The 21,324-nt window shown below is 41.6% G+C and overlaps 1 protein-coding gene and 1 long non-coding RNA gene across 6 annotated transcripts in view; one reads left to right on the top strand and one right to left on the bottom strand.

Annotated features, from left to right (window-relative positions):
- LOC133514010 (uncharacterized) overlaps positions 1 to 21,324 on the bottom strand; it is a 31,230-nt gene that overhangs the window by 4,375 nt on the left and 5,531 nt on the right. The window contains exons 4-7 of one of the 5 annotated variants that reach the window (XR_009798691.1): positions 14,895 to 15,291; positions 12,053 to 12,150; positions 11,793 to 11,975; positions 11,524 to 11,657 (exon numbers count right to left, since the gene is read on the bottom strand). This is a non-coding gene — a long non-coding RNA (uncharacterized LOC133514010). Of the gene's footprint in view, positions 1 to 10,317; positions 10,456 to 10,634; positions 11,658 to 11,792; positions 12,151 to 14,894; positions 15,292 to 18,562; positions 18,614 to 21,324 lie in introns of those variants that run through there. The other 4 variants (XR_009798688.1, XR_009798690.1, XR_009798689.1 and 1 more) reach the window with 4 other exon arrangements.
- On the top strand, positions 4,938 to 7,248 carry pvalb8 (parvalbumin 8). The gene is made up of 5 exons (XM_061845217.1): positions 4,938 to 5,074; positions 5,296 to 5,365; positions 6,608 to 6,740; positions 6,828 to 6,937; positions 7,168 to 7,248. Exons 2-5 carry the CDS (start codon positions 5,305 to 5,307, stop codon positions 7,191 to 7,193), a joined length of 330 nt encoding a protein of 109 aa, XP_061701201.1. The 5' UTR covers positions 4,938 to 5,074; positions 5,296 to 5,304; the 3' UTR covers positions 7,194 to 7,248.

Raw genomic sequence — 21,324 nt, forward strand, 5'->3', positions numbered from 1 at the left:
TAAAATAAAGAGTAAAATAAAGTCAGCCAGCCAGTCATCCAGGCAGACAAACAGACAATATCCAGACAACATAAGTCCTGTAATTTTACTTTTATGGGCGCTATTCATATACAATGACTATTAAACATCAGTTGGCCGGTGTAACTGTTGATTTATTTTCCTTCAAAGGCACTCAGGCAAGCCTTTAAATAATGTTTCACGTGATGCAATGAAACCACAAGTTGCTCACTTCCACAGCTGCAATGACAGGACGGCAAGCGCACACGCACAAAGAGTACTATAATACCCCACATATATTTCAACTCTCTAAAATGCCAAATTAAAGCCGGGCACATTGAGACAAACAGACACACTCACAATCACACCGAGGGGCAATTTTAGAGTGTCCAATTAATGTTGAATATTTTTGGAATGTGGGAGGAATCCGGAGTGCTTGGAGGAAACCCATGCAGGCACGGGGAGAACATGCAAACACCACACAGGCGGGTCCTGGATTGAACCCGGTACCTCAGAACTGTGAGGCCAACGCCTTACCAGCTAACCCATCATGCCACCACTCTATTCTTAAAAAAAAACAAAAAAAAACAAAAAACTGATTGAGGCTTTTAGGGTTTCTTTGATGCCATCTTGGTTCCATGTTGAAGTGAGGTGATGAGCTTACGTTTGTTAAAAAGTCGTGGAAGGACATAGTCTCTATTTTTGGTGAATAGCAAGGGAACACTATAATCTTATTTCAGGGAGCAGCAAAGTTTAGCCTGGGCTATTAATCCAAGTTCAGAGTATGTTTTTGCACACCTGAAATCAAATGATCTGTAAGTTCTTTATTTTCAAGAATAATGTTTTTAGTTGAGGTTGAATTTCATTTTGTGATCTATTTACAGTTCAAGCCATTGATATTTTTGCTACTCGCAGCATGGTTAGCTCTTTATGTCATGTCAATACCAAGGAATTACTTTACAGTGAACTCCCCACCATATTACAGTAGTTTTTATTGTTCGCACCTCCCATACATTGCATATTTTTAATCAATCCATTTTATGGGTTATTGTAGTGCATCGAATTTAGAGTTGTACTTTCAGTGTAGTTCTACACTGTGGCACAACTTGGCAGGAAGTACAAAATGTTTAATTCTTTTTTGTTTAATGTGTCAGTTTTACAGTAAGAACTTTGACTGGAAGTGACGAACAAAGAGTTTCAGGCAAGCACTCTCACTTTGCCTCGTATTTCAACAATTGTGCAAGTGAGAGAGTGAGAACAGGTTTCAACGGAAACTTTAAGTGTGTTTTGTATGTTTATAGATGTTTTAGTAACTTTAAAAGTGATCGCAGATCTACATCATTTCCAAGTTGGTCTGAATGGGTCTGAACGAGCTGGGAGTTTACCTTACTACTGTTTTTGCCGATTCTGCCTGGTTGCAGATTGCATAAAGAATACAGGGAGTCCTCGGTCTACAACTGAGATCCGTTCCTACAGTAGCGACTTAACTCCAATTCGTACATTGAAATAAACAAGATGATGTATTTAGCATTACTGCTGTGAAGTGGATGGAGAAGAAGGGTAGGCTGTGCTTAGCTATTGCGAAGAACCTTGTCCTCAATCCTCTCCATCTCGACAAGTATCAAAGAACCTTGTTTTGTGATTATTATATCCGACATAGGAACAGAACCCTTCACATACGCTAAAATACGGGCTTTGTCTTTAATAATTGTCACCATGGTCGACCGACTGAAGTCTTGGTGTTGTCTTTTTATGATCTTGAGCTTCGTTTGCATGGTCATGGATTTTCTTATGGCTGCAGAAGCATTGCTAAAAGATACAGCTTTCTTCTTTGGGGCGATAATGTCTAAAAAGGAGGAGGCAAAGATACTCCCGGCGCACAAACACGGACAAGCATGAGCCAGACAAAATGGCGGACGGTAGACGGGCATTGTAAAGTCGAAACACCTTAGATCGAGACTGTCTTAACCCAAGGACTACCTGTATCTGAAAAAGGAAAAGCCAACATCCTAGCAAGGCTGCATATTTACCCAACACTGTCCCGTGACCAGATGCCTTTTGTAAATGCCAGGGACACATTCTATTATGCTTCATCATCAGCAGCATCATGCAAGGCAACACCAACTGCAGAGGGTGACTTTTCATCCCTTAATCAGCACAGTTGACAAAGCAATATAGTGACAATCTGAAAAAAAGGTGCTTATCACCTGTCATGAGCATTTGAGGATTATTTGAGATCAGGATAAGTCATGTTATAGCTCCAGTACCCCTCGTTGAGCTGTCACCTTATCATGGTGGATGGATTTGTGTATCCCAATGATAATTGGAACTAAGTTGTTTGGGGCTTCACACCCCTGGAAGGGTCACCCACAGCAAAAAGGTCCTCGGTGAGGGAACAGGTAAAGCATGGAACCATAACCCCTATGACAAATACAGAAATTGGATTTAGGTTTCCCTTACCTGGACACGGGTCATTGTGGCCCCCCTCTGGAGTCAGCCCTGGAGGTGGGGCTCGAAGGCGAGCATTCGGTAGCCAGCATCCATGGGCATTGAACAGGCAGAGCCCAAAAAGGTAACGTGGGTCCCTCTTCCCATGGGTTCAACACCTGAGAGAGGGGCCATAGGGGTTGGGTGCAGTGTGAGCTGGATGGTGCCTGAAGGAACTTGGTGATCCGATGCTGGGCTACAAAAGCTGATTCTAGAGATGTGGAATGTCACTTCTCTGGCAGGGAAAGAGGCCAGGCTGGTGTGTGGTGTTGAGAAGTTCCAACAAGGTAATGTCGGGTTTTACCTCCACACACAACTTTGGCTGTGGTACCATTCCTCTTGAGAGGGGTTCAACTGTCATCCACTCTAGAATTACCCAAGGTGAGAGGCACTGGTCAGGTGTGGGTATACTTATTTCCCCCCAGCTCGGCACCTGTACGTTGCAATTCACCCCGGTGGTGAGAGGATGGCCTTCCTCCCCCTTCAGGTGGGAGGATGGGTCTTGCCTGCTGTTTGTCCCTATGTACTAAAACAACAGTTCAGGGTACCCACTCTTTTTGGAGTCCTTAGAGAGAGTGCTGGAGAGCACTCCCACTGGAGACTCCATCATTCTGCTCGGGGACTTCAATGCTCACGGGGGCAATGACAGTGAGACCTGGAATGGCGTGATTGGGAAGCAAAGTTCCCCTGATCAGAAACCACGTGGCGTTCTATTACTGGACTTTTGTGCTCATCATGCAAACATAAGGGTGTCCACACGAGCACTTGGCATGAGGACACCCTCGGTTACAGTTCAATGATCGACTTTGTGGTTGTGTCATTGGACTTGTGACTGCATGACTTGGGCACTCTAGTCTAGAGAGGAGCAGAGCTATCAACTGATGACCATCTGATTGTGAGTTGGGTCCGATGGTAGGGGAAGATGCCAGTCTAACTTTGCAGGCCCAAACATATTGTGAGTTTGCTGGGAACATCTGGCAGAATCCCCTGTCTGAAGGAGTTTCAACTCCCACCTCCGAATTTTTTTTTTCCCCAATGTTCTGGCAGATGCAGACAACATTAAGTCCTAGTGGACCATGTTCTGCGCCTCCATTGCTGAGGTAGTAGACTCCAGCTGTAGCCGTAATGTGGTCGGTGCCTGTCATGGTGGCAATCCCCGAACTAGTTGTTGGACACCAACGGTGTGGTATGCCATCAAACTGAAGAAGAAATCCTATTGGAAATTTTTTGGTCTGTGGACTGCTGATGGGTACCAGCTGGGAAAGCGGAATGCAGCTTTGGTGGTCATGGGAGGAGTTCGGTGAGGCCATGGAGGAAGATTCCTAGATGCCTTCAAGGAAATTCTGATCCATTATCTGGCATCCCAGGAGGGGGAAGCAGTGCACCATCAACACTGTGTATAGTGAGGATGGGACATTGCTGACCTTGACTTGAGACAATGTGAAGTGGTGGGGAGAATACTTTGAAGACTGTCCATTTTTGTGCAGCATAATAGCTAAATACTACTTCACCATGTTTACTTTGAACTCTGCGCTCCACTATTTGGCCCTGAGTCTGTTGAACTCAGAGTCCTACTGGATTTGTATTCCATAAGCATTTCCTTCATGTATTCAAGACCTAAACCCGAGGTGCCCAATGCGTTGATCATGAACTACCAGTCCGTCACCGAGGCAGTTCAGGTCGATTGTGTGACAGTGTGCAAAAAAACCCTTTGTCTTTGGGGTGATGTACCCCCCCCTCCCCACTTCGTGGCGAGGATACACTCAGCAAACCCACCTACCTAAACCATTTAGTGATTCATAGACCAGTAGAAGAACATTAAAATCTCTGCTAAAGGTGACTGGAGGACAGTGTAAAGACTTTCTAAAAAATGTAAAACTTCATTAATTTTAATTATTCATTACTATAATTTGCATTTTTTAAATGAATACCTCTGTGATGGTATGAGGCCAAATAGAGAATTGTTATTCTCTTGGCATATTTCTTTGGACTGCACTGAGAGATATTAATATTTGGCATTCAATCACTTGAATTTTAACAGAATGTCAAATTTGTATTGACTCTCCATGTTTAAAATGCATGCAAACAGGCATGTTGTGATGCGTTCTGCTGTTGGGACTGCTGCCTGTAAAAGGATATATGCATCCTTGAATGGGTAGGTAGGTGGGGGTGAGGTGATCAGGAACCGCCAAAAGAAATGCACGTTGCGCTTTGTTTCAGCCTCTCTTGGGTTGTATGCTTACAAAGTAGAGAGGCAAAGAAGTGTCGTGTGTGTGGATGATGAGCGGGAGTGTCGCACAGGTGGGAGTGGAGGATACTTTTGAAGTGAATTTGCTTTTCTCAAGGGCGTTACAGATGTCCACGACTCCCGTCTCTTTGACTGTAGGCGTTTATAAATAGTAAAGGTTAATTAGGGAAACTGGATCGGGGCGGCCAGTTAGAATTTGATCCACAGACAGGTAACTCTAGTGAAGCCCATTGTCAGTGCAGCCGGGCCTATATAAGCCACTTACACAGACGGCGGTCAGCTTCAGCCTTACCTCCTCTCGCTCTGCTGCATCACCAATTGGCCTGCAAGCCTCCTCACCTGGTAAGTTAGAGATTTTTTTTTGTTGTATGTTGAAGTTGACTCATCCTTAAAAGGAAATCATGACTCAGTAGTCACTCTTCTTAATATGACAACACAGCAAAAGGTAAAAATCCAGAACTATGTCTCCAAATGAGAATAGGTCTAACCGCCAACCCTTCTTGCCCATGCAGCACAATACGATAATGATTCAATAATTCCCCAACACGTTCATGCACCTGCAGCAAAAGAACATGTCGCTGTCATCGATCCTTTCTGCTGATGCCGTCGCCGATGCCATCAATGACTGCCAAGGTATCATTTTTCACCTTATCCGCTATTGTGTATCTTTGTAACTCTGCATATTAGACTTTCTTTTGCACAGTACATACTAGTCAGTATGTGAAACTAAGCGTTACTCATCCAGCCCAATTCCAAAATGAGCAAAAAGGACTTTAATAGAGACGTAATACATGAGCTAGAACTCTTAGTGTATGTTTTGCCTCTTAAGATGACAAAGTGTCCATTTGACAGTGTTGCTGTTGAACAAATAATACACAGTTGACCGAATACATATCCTGGAGGGAAGACAAATTCAGTACGAGGTACAGTAGTTACGTTATATCTATCCATCCATTTTCAGAGCAGGTTATCCTCACAAGCCTCGTGGGAGCGCTAGAGCCTATCCCAGCTATGTTTGGTCACCAACACCCTGATCTAGTTGCCAGCCAATCGCGGGATAAACAACCATTCACACTCACAATCAGACCTACAGACAATTTTAGAGTATTCATTTAAACTACTATGCATGTTTTTTGGGACATGAGAGGAAACCCATAACCGGGGTTAGGGGGGAGGCAGTATTTTAACCACGGTCCTCAGAACTGGTGAGGCAGATGCTTTAACCACTTGTTCACCGTGCCGCGACTCCTATGATATTTGCTGTAAAAGCCAAAAAAAAAAAAAAAAAAAATCGGAAAAAAATATATTTAAAAAAATGTAAATATGCGTGGCAGTGGTTATGAAAAAAAAAGCTAACAAGCAAGGGATTATGTCTTTCCGGCTTTTGTGATGACCTTCTATAACAAACAACGGCTATTTAACAAACATGAAAAAGAGGGAGTTTCCCAAAACAATGAGAAATTCAAAAGAAAAGTCAGTGACTGTGTGAAAATCGCGACTATGTGGGGCTCCACTGTGTCGCAGCATGACGTCTTATTCAATGAGATTACGTAGTAGAGCGTGAAAAAAAGCCCCCAGCTATGAATTGCAAAAATTCACAAGTAAAAAGATAAGTCATTGCTGATAGATCCACAGCAAGGGATTGCTTTTGCCTAACTGAAGCTCCTCAACCACTTCAACATAGTTCCTTAGCATGAAGATCCCCGTAGATGTTGCCAAAGCACTAGTTGTGCCTGCTTTTCCAAGACTGTTGGTCGAAGCACAAATGTCCTTGAATAGGAAGATCCCATATAATCATTGAAAATAAAAATAACAGGATTCCAACAGACAATGTCTCTAACACTGCTTTCCTGTTGGTCCACCTCATGCCTACAGCACCAGACACCTTTTGCCCCAAGAAGTTCTTCCAGGTGTGCGGCCTCACCAATAAGACCACCCAAGATATAAAGAAGGTTTTTGGAATCCTGGACAACGACGGCAGCGGCTACATCGAAGAGGAGGAGCTCAAGTGTGTCCTACACAAAGAGCCATTAAGCCATCAAGATTGTATTTATATTGATTTCTAACACGTCCCCCGTGGATATGTTGTTTTCAGGTTTTTCCTCCAGAGGTTTTGTTCCAGTGCCAGGGTCCTAACAGACACTGAGACCAAAGCCTTCCTGAAGGCCGCCGACAACAACAGCGACGGCCGTATTGGAGTCGATGGTACGAATCATGTCGAGATCTGGAAAAATGTGATTTTACACACAGATGTGCAGTACCTACTATAAAGGAATGTATAAAAATAAAAAGGTCATTTTGTAGCAGTATTATTTATTTCAAGAGCTTTTCGAAGACTGCAAGTTGATTACATTTTATTCCTGGTCCAGCACTGATGCACGAATTGTCGGTCACAAGCTTATAAACACGACTTTGTATTTCTTTCTCTTTTCCAGAGTTCCAAGCTATGGTCCTGTCCTAAACATGTGGACCCCCTTACTCAGCTGTCCTTCATTTTACAAAGAACTCCTTTGATTTCAGCATGTGTTCCATATTACCATCGCAGGTTTTCTTCCCTTTTGTCATAATGATTTATTTACAATCCAAAGAATTGTCATCAAATCTCCACAGATAAATTAAATAATAATAAAACCCACATATCTTGGCTCATTCCAATTTGTTCCAGGTTACATTTTGTTAAAGGCGGAAATGCGATTGGATGGAATCACATAAATCAATGTTGAAGTCAAGATAATAACAAATATTATATTCACTTATGTAATGTATTTAACAGTGGCCGATTGCCGTTCGTAAAGATGCAAATGCACAATTTATGAGTTAAAAGGTCATTTTCATTTATTTTCACCAATATTGGGAAAGACATGACCCACTGAATTTTCTTCTGAAAATCAATTCAAATGAGCACACGAGAATTTGAGTTACTGGTAGTTACCTGTATATCTTGCCTATTTGTCACTTTTTCGTGCCCACCTGCTTTCGTCAGCCCTGTTCCTTGTGTCAACCAATCACCACCTTGCCTCATTGTCTCATCAATTTTTGTTTTGTTCCCTGCTTTCTTTCAGTCTTTTTTAATGTAATTTACTTTTTATATGATTTTTTTTTCCGTACAGGCAGTACAATGTTTTTGTTGTTTTTCTTTTAAATTAGGGTGTATTTTGATTGCATTAATTTCAGTTTGTTTTTGTTTACTTTTAGGTAAGCGAGTTGCATCACTACTTCTTTTTCCACCATTGCAAATGTACTATTAGTAAAATTAGTAATTTTGTTTTAGAATCACAATGGTCTCGTTGTGTTCCGCCATCCCCCGCAAACCAAGAGGAGGACTGCTTGGACAAATAATATTTGGCTTCAGAATCATCTTTTTTAAATTTTATTCAATTGTTTATGTTTCCAACTCTTCTACTTGTTTTCATTTATTCATGATGAAGTACAGTTTGTTTGGGACTACCAACAGAATCATGCTTTCTCTATCAGTATCTGCTGCCTTTTATATACTGTAGATGCAATGACTTTTTTTTTGTGAGCAAATGTAATGCTTTTGGCTTTGCTCGTGTGTGCATTCGTGGTGGTTTTTGTTGCCTTATGAGTGTGAAGCAGGTTGAGTCAGGTTTATTTTACAAAGCTGAGGTCTGGCGACATTTGATCTAGCCCAAGTGAGGACTCTGGTGGTCATCAAGGTCACCTCGTGTGCTCACATTCGAATACACACTTACCTATACAGTATAAAGTCAAAAATTGCGCATTTGCATCCTCAGTGGTGGCAAACAGCCAGTCTTATTTCCACTAAATGATTCTCTCAAGTGGTAGTATTTTCATCTAACATAAACAAAAATAAAGGTAAAGACTTTTTTTTTTAATCTTACATCTCCCATGCTTAAACATCCACCCATCTTCTGTACCGCTTTTACTTACTAGTGCCTCAAAGGGTGCTGGAATCTATCCCAGCTGACTTTGGGCAAGAGGCAGGGTACACCCTGAATTGGTCGCCAGCCAATCGCAGGGTACACATAAACATTAATTATTCACACCTATTAGCACTATAGGCTATTCAATCAACCTACCATGCATGTTTTTGGGAGACGGGTGGAAAACGCTGTACCAGGAGAAAACCCAAAACAGGTGCAGGGAGAACATGCAAATTACACACAGGTAGGCTGGATTTGAACCCAGGTCATCAGAATTAGGAGAGAGATAAACTAATCTATTGTCCACTGTTCTGACCATGCCAAGACACGTAAAAGTCTTATTTTCAAAGTCTTTTTGACTATCTTTGTCTATCACATAAAATCGCATGAGTTGCCCTTCAAACTGCGGATACAAGTGCATAAATGATCCTAACTAAATATGAAACGCATTACACTCTTCTATTAACCCAATTACTATAACACTTTCACAAATTCGTGGATATTTATTCACATCTCAAAAATAACAAAAACAAATAATAATAATTTAATTTTCTGTCTGCTATTGTGTAAATGCAAATTAGTTGCCTCATCCTGTCACGTCAGCTCACAAATCCAACCAAGAATTAAACAAGTCTATCTTCAGTGGAATTACTGGGGAATACAGTAGAGTTAAAGTGACAAAGGATTGTTGGCAAAAGAAGCAAAGGAAGGAAATCTGGAAACAATAAGATTCCGTTGTGTCACTTTTCATGGAAAAGGTATATTATACAACAGCAGAAAAATTTAAAAAAATGGAATTAGCATCTTCAGGAAACATGCAAGTGATGAAACACACCTAATTGTAAAGATGTTTTTGGCATCAATATTTTGAAATATATTACTTCAGCCTCCCACCCACTAAGAAACATTGATTAACTTTTGAACACACATTTCATACATGAGGTAACTCAATGTGCTTTACATGATTAAAGGCATTTGAAAACAAAGAGATGAAACATTTAAAACGGGATAAAAACAATACAAAATGACAAACAAAATATTTTTTTAAAAAGATCATTAAAACCACATACAGTGCAAACAATATTATCAAAATGTGACTATATTCTAAAAAGCATGAGAAAAAGAAGAGTTTCAACCTGGATTTAAAATCATTTACACAATAAGTGTGACTGCGGGAGTACCTAAATGTAAAAATTTGTTTCCCAGAAACTCACACAAAATCAAATAGCCTTTTCTGGATTCTTCACAGAACAAAAGTCAGGAAACAAATAACACCATCCAGCAATCCATTATCTAAGCCGCTTATCCTCACAATGGTCATGGGAGATCCGGAGCCTACCCAATTGCTTTGGGTGAAAGGCAGACTACACCCTGAACTGGTCGCCAGTTAGGCAGGGCAGATATTGACACCATCACTGAGCGGGAATCGATCCCTTGCTCCCACCACCAAAGACAGGCGTGTGTACCACTACACCTTCAGTGACAACTAAAAAAAAAAAAATAATGAAATAAATAACTAAATAACCCTCCCCGGGTTCTTCACAGAAAATAGCCAGGAAATAAATTACACTATTTATGAAATAAATAGTAATCAAATAACCCTCTGGGTTTTTACGGACAAAAGGAACAAATTTTCTGTCGTGCCGTGCACAATTTTAACAGGTTCAACTTTAGCTCATTTGTTAGAGCAGAACCTTTTATTCAAATGACTCATATGAGCAGTTTCTCAAAGTTATTCTGTTCCTTATTTAGAACTCTCTCGCAGGTTCCAGTAGGCTTGCAGACATTGCTGTTTGCAGCTCTCTCTCATCAACTTCCCTGTGAAAACCACAAAGCAAGCAGGCTAAGAAACTGAACCCAGTGATACAGCACCTACACAGCAGAACCAGTACCACGCCCAGTGTGGTTGTGGTGATGGATTTTTACCCCAGCAGATTTCATTTTGATTGTATTTATACATGCTCAGAATGACATTAAAATCAGAAAAGTGAGCTTACCTTTGTATGTTCATCAATGTGAAATGTGGGCCTGCATCTAGTTTTACCTCCACACACAGCTTTGGCTGTGGTACCAGTCCTCTTGAGAGGTGTTCAACTGTCATCCACTCTAGAATTACCCAAGGTGAGAGGCACTGGTCAGGTGTGGGTATACTTATTGCCCCCCAGCTCGGCACCTGTACGTTGCAATTCACCCCGGTGGATGAAAGGATGGCCTTCCTCCCCCTTCAGGTGGGAGGATGGGTCTTGCCTGCTGTTTGTCCCTATGTACTAAAACAACAGTTCAGGGTACCCACTTTTTTTGGAGTCCTTAGAGAGAGTGCTGGAGAGCACTCCCACTGGAGACTCCATCATTCTGCTCGGGGACTTCAATGCTCACGGGGGCAATGACAGTGAGACCTGGAATGGCGTGATTGGGAAGCAAAGTTCCCCTGATCAGAAACCACGTGGCGTTCTATTACTGGACTTTTGTGCTCATCATGCAAACATAAGGGTGTCCACACGAGCACTTGGCATGAGGACACCCTCGGTTACAGTTCAATGATCGGCTTTGTGATTGTGTCATTGGACTTGTGACTGCATGACTTGGGCACTCTAGTCTAGAGAGGAGCAGAGCTATCAACTGATGACCATCTGATTGTGAGTTGGGTCCGATGGTAGGGGAAGATGCCAGTCTAACTTTGCAGGCCCAAACATATTGTGAGTTTGCTGGGAACATCTGGCAGAATCCCCTGTCTGAAGGAGTTTCAACTCCCACCTCCAAATTTTTTTTTTCCCCAATGTTCTGGCAGATGCAGACAACATTAAGTCCTAGTGGACCATGTTCTGCGCCTCCATTGCTGAGGTGGTAGACTCCAGCTGTGGCCGTAATGTGGTCGGTGCCTGTCATGGTGGGAATCCCCGAACTAGTTGTTGGACACCAACGGTGTGGTATGCCATCAAACTGAAGAAGGAATCCTATTGGAAATTTTTTGGTCTGTGGACTGCTGATGGGTACCAGCTGGCTGATAACGTGGCAGCCTCCTAGCAGGAGATAGCAAGAACAAAAACATCTAATCATCAGAACCGTTAGAACTGCTGCCTATTAAAGAAATGATGACCACACATGTATTCAGTAATCTTCCACACATGAACACACACATGAACAAACATGTATACCTTGTTTCAAACTGTTTTGCTTGTGGTCTCCTTTTTGTAACATCCATGTAGATAAGGGGAGTCTTAAAACTAAATAAATAGAGGTGCTGAGGAGAGGATAATCAGAGAGTGCAGTGGTGAATTGTACGAGACAGTTCCTCTCCTCGCGAGACTTGAACTGGTGTCTTTGCTTCCTTTTTTGTCCTGTTTAATGAATGTCTGATTGGTGAACCTGAGATTTACTTGGCTTACTTGTTCCTTCGAGACGGATCTCAAGATACCTGAGGTTTCCAGGGGCCGAGTCGACGTCCAGGCAAAGACCGTGGCCACGGCACTGGAGACCCTTTCCGGGACTGGCCCTCGACTTTGCGCCTGGAGGCTGAGGGTTGACGAGAAGCCAAAAGAAGTGAAGACATCTCTGGTGAGTAGGAAACTCCCACACTCATGAGGAATGAGTGAATGCGCGTCTGGGTGACTGCGGCAGAACCAAACCTCGAGAATACTAGTCACTATCAAGTAGACTAACTAGTCTATAAAACTGGGAAAAGGGCAAGGTGTGTCCTGTACGTGAGCTCCTGCATCTGGCTGGTGAGAAGCTGAATGTCAGGTTCCATTTTAGTTACTGCCCATCTCAAACACTGATGCAGATGTTCATCTGTCAATATTGATCTCATTGGGCTTTTCAGCAGTTTCATGCATGAAAAGGTTTGCTTGTAGATATACGTGCTGCCAAAAAGTGTGGACATCTTCATTGCGTGTTTTCTGATGTTAGGGTACATGTTGTTTGGGAGGGCGGCACAGAAATCATTGAGTGCTGGGAATCCCAAATCAACACTTTCCAACACAGTGCTCGCTGGAGAATTAGGCAGTGGATTTGTTGTGGGGCGGTGAAACACAGTTTTTCCATCTCCCAGTTCCTGCATCCTATTAGACCCCGAGATGCGTCCAACATACTCGGAGCCCTGTCAGTTGTGATGCTGGCCAGCTTTGACCAGTCCAGGTCAAACTCTTCCATTGTTTGGCACACTTTGCCAAAAATATCCTCCCCCGTCGTAGTCCCTTTGTGACTTTGGGGGGCTGCCAGCTCCTCGCACATCATCGTTTGTGCTAACGCCACAAATAAAAATTAGCAGTTGCACTATGTCCTGGACGTTTGTGCTCTCATCCAGTGCTAATGAGAAAAAAACATCAAATTCGTTCATCTTCTTCTGCAGCTGGGCATATACATTACCCGCGATTTCTTCAGTACGTCTAGTGACTGTACTCGCTGACAGATTCACGGTATTAAATACCTCTTTCTTCTCGGGACACACTTACTCCGCGCCAGGATTCATGCACTTCTTGACAAACCCTCCATCAGTGAAAGGTTTACTGCTGTTTGCTATCAGGTGAACAACCCAAAAGTTAGCCCAAACAGATGACTGTACTTTGCTGAGCTAGCATTCCACTCTTTAGGTTTGACAGTTTGTCTGGTTACATTTGGCCTTGCAAGCTGTTGTACTTCGTAGTGTCTCCGCAGATTGTATTATTTGAATACCGCCACCGCCTTTAGACAGATGAGACAGCCTGTTCTTTCATTTTCTTTCTTTTTGAACAAAAAAAATAATCGTGTATCCACTTTGAGTCAAATACCCTGTATTCTGAATCAATTTTTCTCCTACCTAACTTTTTCGCCATGATTCCATTCCGTTCATGGGTTTAGGATTTTTTTTGGGCCAATCACCACCGAGGCATGGTCGTGATGCGGTTGTGGACCTGTCGCCATTGGGACGTGGTCATCAGGTGGCCGAGGATCAGTCGCCATCGAGGGGTGGTCATAAGGCGGCCAGGAGACAGTCGCCGCCGAAACAGTAGTGGAAGGCGGCCGAGGATCGGTTGCCATTGGGGCGTGGTCATCAAGCGACCGGGAAATGGTTGCCGCTGAAACAAGAGTGGATGACAACCTGGCTCGGTCGCCATCGAGACGTGGTCATCAGGCAGCCAGGAGACGGTCGCCGCCGAAACAGGAGCGGCAGGCAGCCGAGAATTGGATCAGTCGCCGGAACAAAAACAAGGGGCCTTGGCCGGTCGATTAATCTCTGCTGAGTCCGATTCATGAAAACCGCAAATTCATAGTTCATCGTTGAATTCCTCTGCTCCCATTGATTCTTGATATGGCAGTGGAAGGCAGCAATTTCTTTGGCCTGCTGCACTTGAAGGGCAGTGAATTCTTCAGCCCTCTGGGCTTGAAGTTTCGCGTCTATCAGCTTTGAGCCCGCTGGGTCCATGTTTTTGCCAGTTCGTTCTGTCAAATGCAGGACTTCCAGGCATAGGCATAATGTTCAGTGGTTTTATTCCCAACCAAAGTCCTACACAGTTTAACCAGTCCAAGAAGGCAGTGTCACAAAAATGCTAGGCTAGAGGCAAGGTCCAAAAACATGAAACAAGGTCCGATGGCTATGAGGCAAAACTTGGAAACATGAACAAAAACGTGACTTGACTATGGTGGCACAAGCTCGCTGCGACAAAGGGGTTGCTCTACACTAAACTTGCAACTTACGTACACTAGCAGAGTAACCCAGGATGCGGTGAAGCACACACAACGAACTGGCCAATGCCGATTAAGTACTTGGTCAATTAGAGTCCCAAATGCAACACAGCTGTGACAGCTGTCAGAGGTGGCAATGCGATGGGAAGTGGCCTGGCCACTCCATGACAATGTCTGGTTTCTAATGTGGGGAATAAAAGTAGTGTCACCAGAATAAGAAATACTGTATTGTGAAATAAGGAGAGCTGAAAAGCCCACTTAAATACACTAACCATATTATTTGTACTTGTAAATGTGAAAAAAAATAAATAAAAACAAGTAGCAACGTGTTTGTGTTTGTCGGTCTTCCCGGTTTCCTGCTCACAACATACACTTGTGCATTCCTGGTTGAAACACATAGTGCTTTTCTCATCATCATGGATGAGTGGGATTTGAACTAACAACCACCTTGACACTCATCTATGCGGTGGAGAAGCCCAAAAAGAGCAGCACAAGATCTGCCACTGATCCTACCAATTATGTTGATTGCAGGTTGATTATGTCTTGTTACAGCAAATCCCTGATATAAACGTGTTTATTATTCATACTTGACTAACCTGCATTATTCAATAATAGTTTTTCCTTCTTTGCATGTTCCAACTGGAAAGCAGAGACAATCGTGTGTGCGGGACTCTATTCATCCATCCATCAATTTTCCATACTGGTTTTCCTCAATCTCTTTTCAGCACAACTGACTGAAATGGCAAAAAGAGAAAAGTTCCATGAACAAATGTGAAAAATGATAATGGTTATGTGACACCAGCAGGTTAGGAGAGCTGAGTGGGAACAGGAAGGTAACGTGAGCCAACAGGTCAAAACTGAACAACTGCACGTGGGCCAACACAAATGAGGTAATATTAAAAATGATGTGTGTGTCTAAGTGTCTTTCCTTAAACAGGTTAAGCAGACTTGGTCCAACGAAGGGCTGTACAGCCATTTTCTTCAGAACCCTACCTACAAAAAAATGGAAAGGATTGCATTAGCCACTGTGTCATTCTTCAACTTTAATTAATTAAACACGCTAAAACAAATCAACCATTAACTATACACAGTTCCATGACATCTTTCTCGAAACAGGATCTGCGGTCTTAAAAAAAGCAAGCTACCTCCTCTTGAGAGGAGGCCTTTGGGCAACGCGAGGGAAAGCACGATTCAGAGGGCTGCACTGAAACTCAGCAGGAACAAAAGCTCGATTCAGCAGATGCTTCAGGTAGTGAGAAACCTGTAACCGGTTGGTCAAAGACTTCAAATGGAAGCATCTTCATAGTTCGACATTTACACATTCAACAGTTTTTTTTTTTTTTAAGTTTAGTTTTTCCTGCTGCAAAAAGTGGGGTCCACTGCATTTTATCATCCATCCATTTTCTGAGCTGCTCATCCTTGTGTGGGTGGCGGAGGTGCTGGAGCCAATCCCAGCTATCGTTGGGTAGGAGGCGGAGCAAATCCTGAACTGGTTGCCAGCCAATCGCAGGGCTCATAGAGACAAACAGCCACACTCACAATGATACCGAGGGGCAATTTAGAGTCTCCAATTAATCCATGTTTTGGAGATGCGGGAGGAAATCGGAGTGCCTGGAGAAAACTCACGCAGGCATAGGGAGAACATGCAGACTCAACACAGGTGGGGCCGGGATTGAATCTGGGTCCTCAGAACTGTAAGGCTGACGCTTTACAGCTGATTCACCGTGCCATTAAAATACAATATAAAATCTAATGACTTGAAATGAATTAGATTAAAAATAAAAAATATATATTAAAACAAAATGTTCATTAAATCCATTTTAAAGAAATTGATGTTAATTGATGCTTTTATCCTTTTTTTATTTGGTATGTATGCAAGAATATCTTTCTCTATCTACAAAGTGTACAAACCAACTCTCTGAAAGAAATCCTTTTCGGAATGGGTTTTTGTATTTCTCACTTGCCACAATACCGATTTTACTTCATTTCAATTAACTGAATTCTAACCACTTCTTAGTTTTAGCTGACAAATAATTTGACCTGCATCTGTGTAAATGAATTCAATCCCATGTTAAAATCATACAACAACTGACCACAATCGCTGATTAAATTCTTATGCTTCAATTTGTTTGACTTTATTTGCCTTCATCCAGTTAATTATCTTGACACCTCTCCTAAAATATTTCTTGCGTGTAAGAATGAGTGAGCACGCATTGGAGTAGGTCTGAATAAGATGTCGATTATCTGCTTGGGCTGTCAATAATTGATCCTCACCACATTGTCTCCCAAATGAAACCAAAAGGTAATATCAAGAAAGGTGTGTCAGGCTCATCTTACTCATTAAGCCCGTTTAAAACTTTAATGTGCGGCCCATCTTCAATTCATATCAACAAAGAGGAAAGGGATCCCGGTGTAGTTGTGTTTACACACTTTGTTGTTTTCTCACAAGGAGCTGAACAGCAAATAAACAACAGGCCTTCACAATTGGCAACGTCCTCGGGTATTTTTTATTAATCAAAATTGCAAAATCCCCTTTAAAACCCACCTGTAGATGTTCTTGTGTGTTTCAGGGTTTGCCAAGAATTTCACCCCAAAATCCACTTATCAAAATTGCATTGTGTATTGTGAATCCTATCACACTAGTTGCCATCCTTTTTGTGGTGAAAGATTGAAGTGGGCCTGAATAGGCTTTGTGCGCTCTCCACAGGAACGTCATTCATAATGCAGCAGATGACAGCCCTGCCACGGTACGCAATACAGAAACGATCCCTGTACATCTATTGAGGATGTCTCGTTCCCTTTCCTTTGTGAAATGATAATACTTATGTGGATACCATCGTTCATGTTATACATACAGTTGATCTCAAATTGAAACACTAAATTGGATTGATTTATTGTGACCACTCCATTGTAGGGCAGCACCACTAGTCAGAGCAGCCCCCCCAGTGGTACGCAAAAGAATCACTGCCTGAGTACAGTTCAATTGTATAACTTTTAACTACAATATGTTAGTATTTAATCTTTTAGTAGGTTTTGTTTTTAAATACCTGGGCAAAAATATTTCCTGTTTAAGTGAAAGTGTTAATATTCAAATGTTAACTATTACAGTTGCGACAATAATATCCCTATTTGAAATTCATAAACGAATCTACACATTTGTATATAACATATGAGCCCTTTTTAAAATGAACTAGTAAAATGAATGAATTTCTACAGTATTAATATTCATTGAGATGCACCTTTATTAATAACATAGAATACAGATGAAAAAATGAAAAAACATATTTTCCCCATTTCACGTTTTTTTAAAAAACAATTCATTTGTTTCCACGATAACTATAAAAGAACAGCTAAAAAGTTTTCAATGGAATGATAGAAAAGAAGTTCTCAACTGGGATGAAGTCATTTGAGGAAGGGGGTCATGCCATCAGTTTTTCGTATATCAAGCCTTACCTGACCAGCTACGCAGAGGAGCAGGTGGCTGCAGTTTCATGCATAAGAATTTCCTTGTCGCTTCAAACTTAATTCTTATTAATTCCTTGGCAGTTAATTTGCGTCTTTTACTCTCATCATGTTTCCTGTGACCCTGTTGACTTTTGACAGCAACACATTTGATTGATCACTGACCACGCCGCGAAATCTTGGATGCTGCTGCTGCATCCCTTTCAGAGACTTTAGATCATTTTAGACTTTTCAGACTCAGAAGAATCCCATTTTGGGTCAATTTTCTTTCCGAAAGAAAAGAAGCTTCCTAATAATTAGTTATACGGGGTATTGATCTACTTAGCACACACCCACGCTCATTACACAAATAGCACCTGCTATACTGAAATCCAATGAGCATTCAGGTTTATTCAGTTGAGAGCTAAGAAATATGCTTGCACATCATGATATGGTCAAAATACCTGTTTAATAATTCTGCACATGGAGTAGTGTCACTCAAAACTGAGAATTATTATCTTTATAAATATACGTACATCTATTGGGCCTTTTTGGACTGTCCCAAATGCTACACCCCTTTTTGAAACCGTGAGCAGTAGACATGCTGAGTAGTTAATGAAAAGCTATTGTGGAGAGGCAGTCAAGTACAGGGAAGAATTTTCCGAGTGAGAAGGTGCAATTAGTTATACAAGGAAGGCATTCAGGTGACAGACTCGATTTGACTTACTGAATTATGGAGGCAGACTGACAAATTATTTGTGTCATTTGTGTCTGGAAGTCAATATTGGTGTACAAACAGAGAAAGGAAGAGTGGAAGATTTACCCTGGACTAGTTGCGAGAAACGTTGGATGTGCGAACCACAATTACACCGTGCTGCCATCAAACATACAAACATACAAACAAACAAACAAACAAACAAACAAACAAATAAATAAATAAATAAATAAATAAATAAATAGATAAAGTCTTCACACTCTGTTGTGCATGAAGTATATTTTTAAAAATTGTTGTTCCACCAACTTTTTTGACAGTCAACATTCACAAAATTCTTGAGGACTTATTTTGCACATAAAAAAAATCACATCACCATATGAATAGCAAATGTACACATTTCTACCTTAAATCCAGTGTTTACCTCCTTTTTCCACATCAATGGATTTAAACCATATCTGGTTCAAAATTTCAAGTCATATCATTCAGGAAATTTTGGAAACTATTTAAACCACCCAAAATTTAAAACAAAAATATCCTAATTAAAACATTTGTTTTGAATTTTAAAAAATATTTAATTCATTGATGAAATAATTATTTAACTACATTTTTAACTTCTCTTTCCACATTCCCAATTTTGCTCATTCTGGCGAACTATTAATCACATTCCAAAATTATCAAATTTCCCACATTGAATTATAAGATTATCCATGATAAAAATTATGACATTTTACAGATATTTCAAAAGAATCCTGTCCTTTCACATTTCTATCAGATTTAAACCATCCCAACTTCAAGATATTCAAGTCACTCAGGACAATTAACTATTAATTACATTCCTCAAATTTACAAATTCTCCACAAAAAAAATCCCAAATATTTTACACAGCAATTTCCTGCTTCCACACTTCTAAATAGATTAAAACTCTTCCAACTTCAAGTCTCAAATTCTGTATTTCCACAATTCAGTTAATTCCACAGCATTTCAGTTATTCATCAGCTCATAATCATTCGCATGCAATTTGTACACTAATTACATGTGTAGTGTTTTTATTGCACAAATGATTTGATTACCACATGTAGGGTGGGGCAAAAGTGCCATAATCAAATAAATAAATGTGTAATTGAGTAATTATGTGTGTCATGAATTATGCTACTATTTCAGTATGTATTTAATTATGTGAAAGTGTCTTTGATTATGTCAATATTTATTCAATACTAGCTGCAGTTTTTACCCATGTTATTATTTCACTATTCTTCTTCTTTTCCTTTCCCCTTGTCCCGTTGGGGGTCACCACAGCATGTCATCTTTTTCCACCTGAGCCTATCTCCTGCATCTTCCTCTCTAGCCCCAACTGCCCTCATGTCTTACCTCACCACATCCATAAACCTTCTCTTTGGCCTTCCTCTCGCTCTTTTGCCTGGCAGCTCCATCCTCAGCACCCTTCTACCAATATATTCACTCTCTCGCCTCTGGACATGACCAAACAATCAAAGTCTGCTCTCTCTCACTTTGTCTCCAAAACATCCAACTTTGGCTGTCCCTCTAATGAACTCATTTCTAATCCTACCCAACCTGCTCACTCGTAGCAAGAACCACAACATCTTCATTTCTGCTACCTCCAGTTCTGCTTCCTATTGTTTCTTCACTGCCACTGTCTCTAATCTTTACATCATGGCCAGCCTCACCACTGTTTCATAAACTTTGCCCTTCATCCTAGCGGATACTCTTCTGTCACATAGAACACCAGACACCTTCCGCCAACTGTTCCAACCTGCCTCACTCTTTCCCCTCCACCCCTCTCATTCACATACACATATATTCTGTTTTACTTTGGCTAATCTTAATTTCTCTCCTTTCCAGTGAATGCCTCCATCTTTCTAATTGTTCCTCCACCTGCTTCCTGCTTTCACTGCATCATCTGCGAACATCATGGTCCAAGGGGATTCCAGTCCAACGTCATCTGTCAGCCTATCCAATACCACAGCAAACAATAAGGGGCTAAGAGCTGATCGCTGATGCAGTTCCATCTTGTTGGAATTTTATTTCTAAAATCATCATAAACTTAATTTAGTAATCTGACTCCAATTTGTGACCTTACCCAACTGCCACTCATCCAACAATACGCGCGCTCGTTCTGCAATAGAAAGGTATCAGGAAGCCGGCATTTTCACACACGAGTGGATTTATTCCTTCAACACACACCTGGGTCTCGGGTCCCTCTCATTACAACCCTGTACGTCTCTGTTCCCTGCAGCCGACGTACTCTACATCCGAGTTGCCCAGAACAATTTAAAAGTACAATCTACTAATTCACTATTGGTTCTGTGTCTCCTGCAGGTATCCTTGGCGCTCTCTCATTGGTCTCCTTTGGGCCGCCGGATGTTGGCCCGACTCCTCCCCTGCAGAATCGCGTGCTGGCTCCTCCTGGTAGTGGTTTCCTGATAGTAGTTTTTCCACCAACTGCCGAGTCCTCTCGTCTTCGCACCCTCCTTGCCGTTAGGACTGTCTGTTCTAAAACATTCCCTTCTTGCACATTCTTGCACCACGTACCCTGTTTCGTTCCACCAGTCACACACTCAGCACTTTAGAGTCTCACACTTTCATACACAGGATGGAGCAACATCTAATGAACTACTTTAAGATCAATCTCTTATATTCCTTTAACCTCCACCTTAAATTCTTCTGTCACACCTACAGCACACCTCACCACAGTTCTGCTGCCATCAAACATGTCCTGTACTATTCTAACATATTTCTCTGCCACACCAGATCTACGCATGCAGTACCACAATTCCTCTCTTGGTACTCTGTAACAGGCTTTCTTGTGATCTACAAAGACACAATGTAGCTCCTTCCGACCTACTCTGTAC

This window comes from Syngnathoides biaculeatus, chromosome 16, assembly GCF_019802595.1.
Source record: "Syngnathoides biaculeatus isolate LvHL_M chromosome 16, ASM1980259v1, whole genome shotgun sequence".
Classification (NCBI taxonomy): Eukaryota; Metazoa; Chordata; class Actinopteri; order Syngnathiformes; family Syngnathidae; genus Syngnathoides; species Syngnathoides biaculeatus.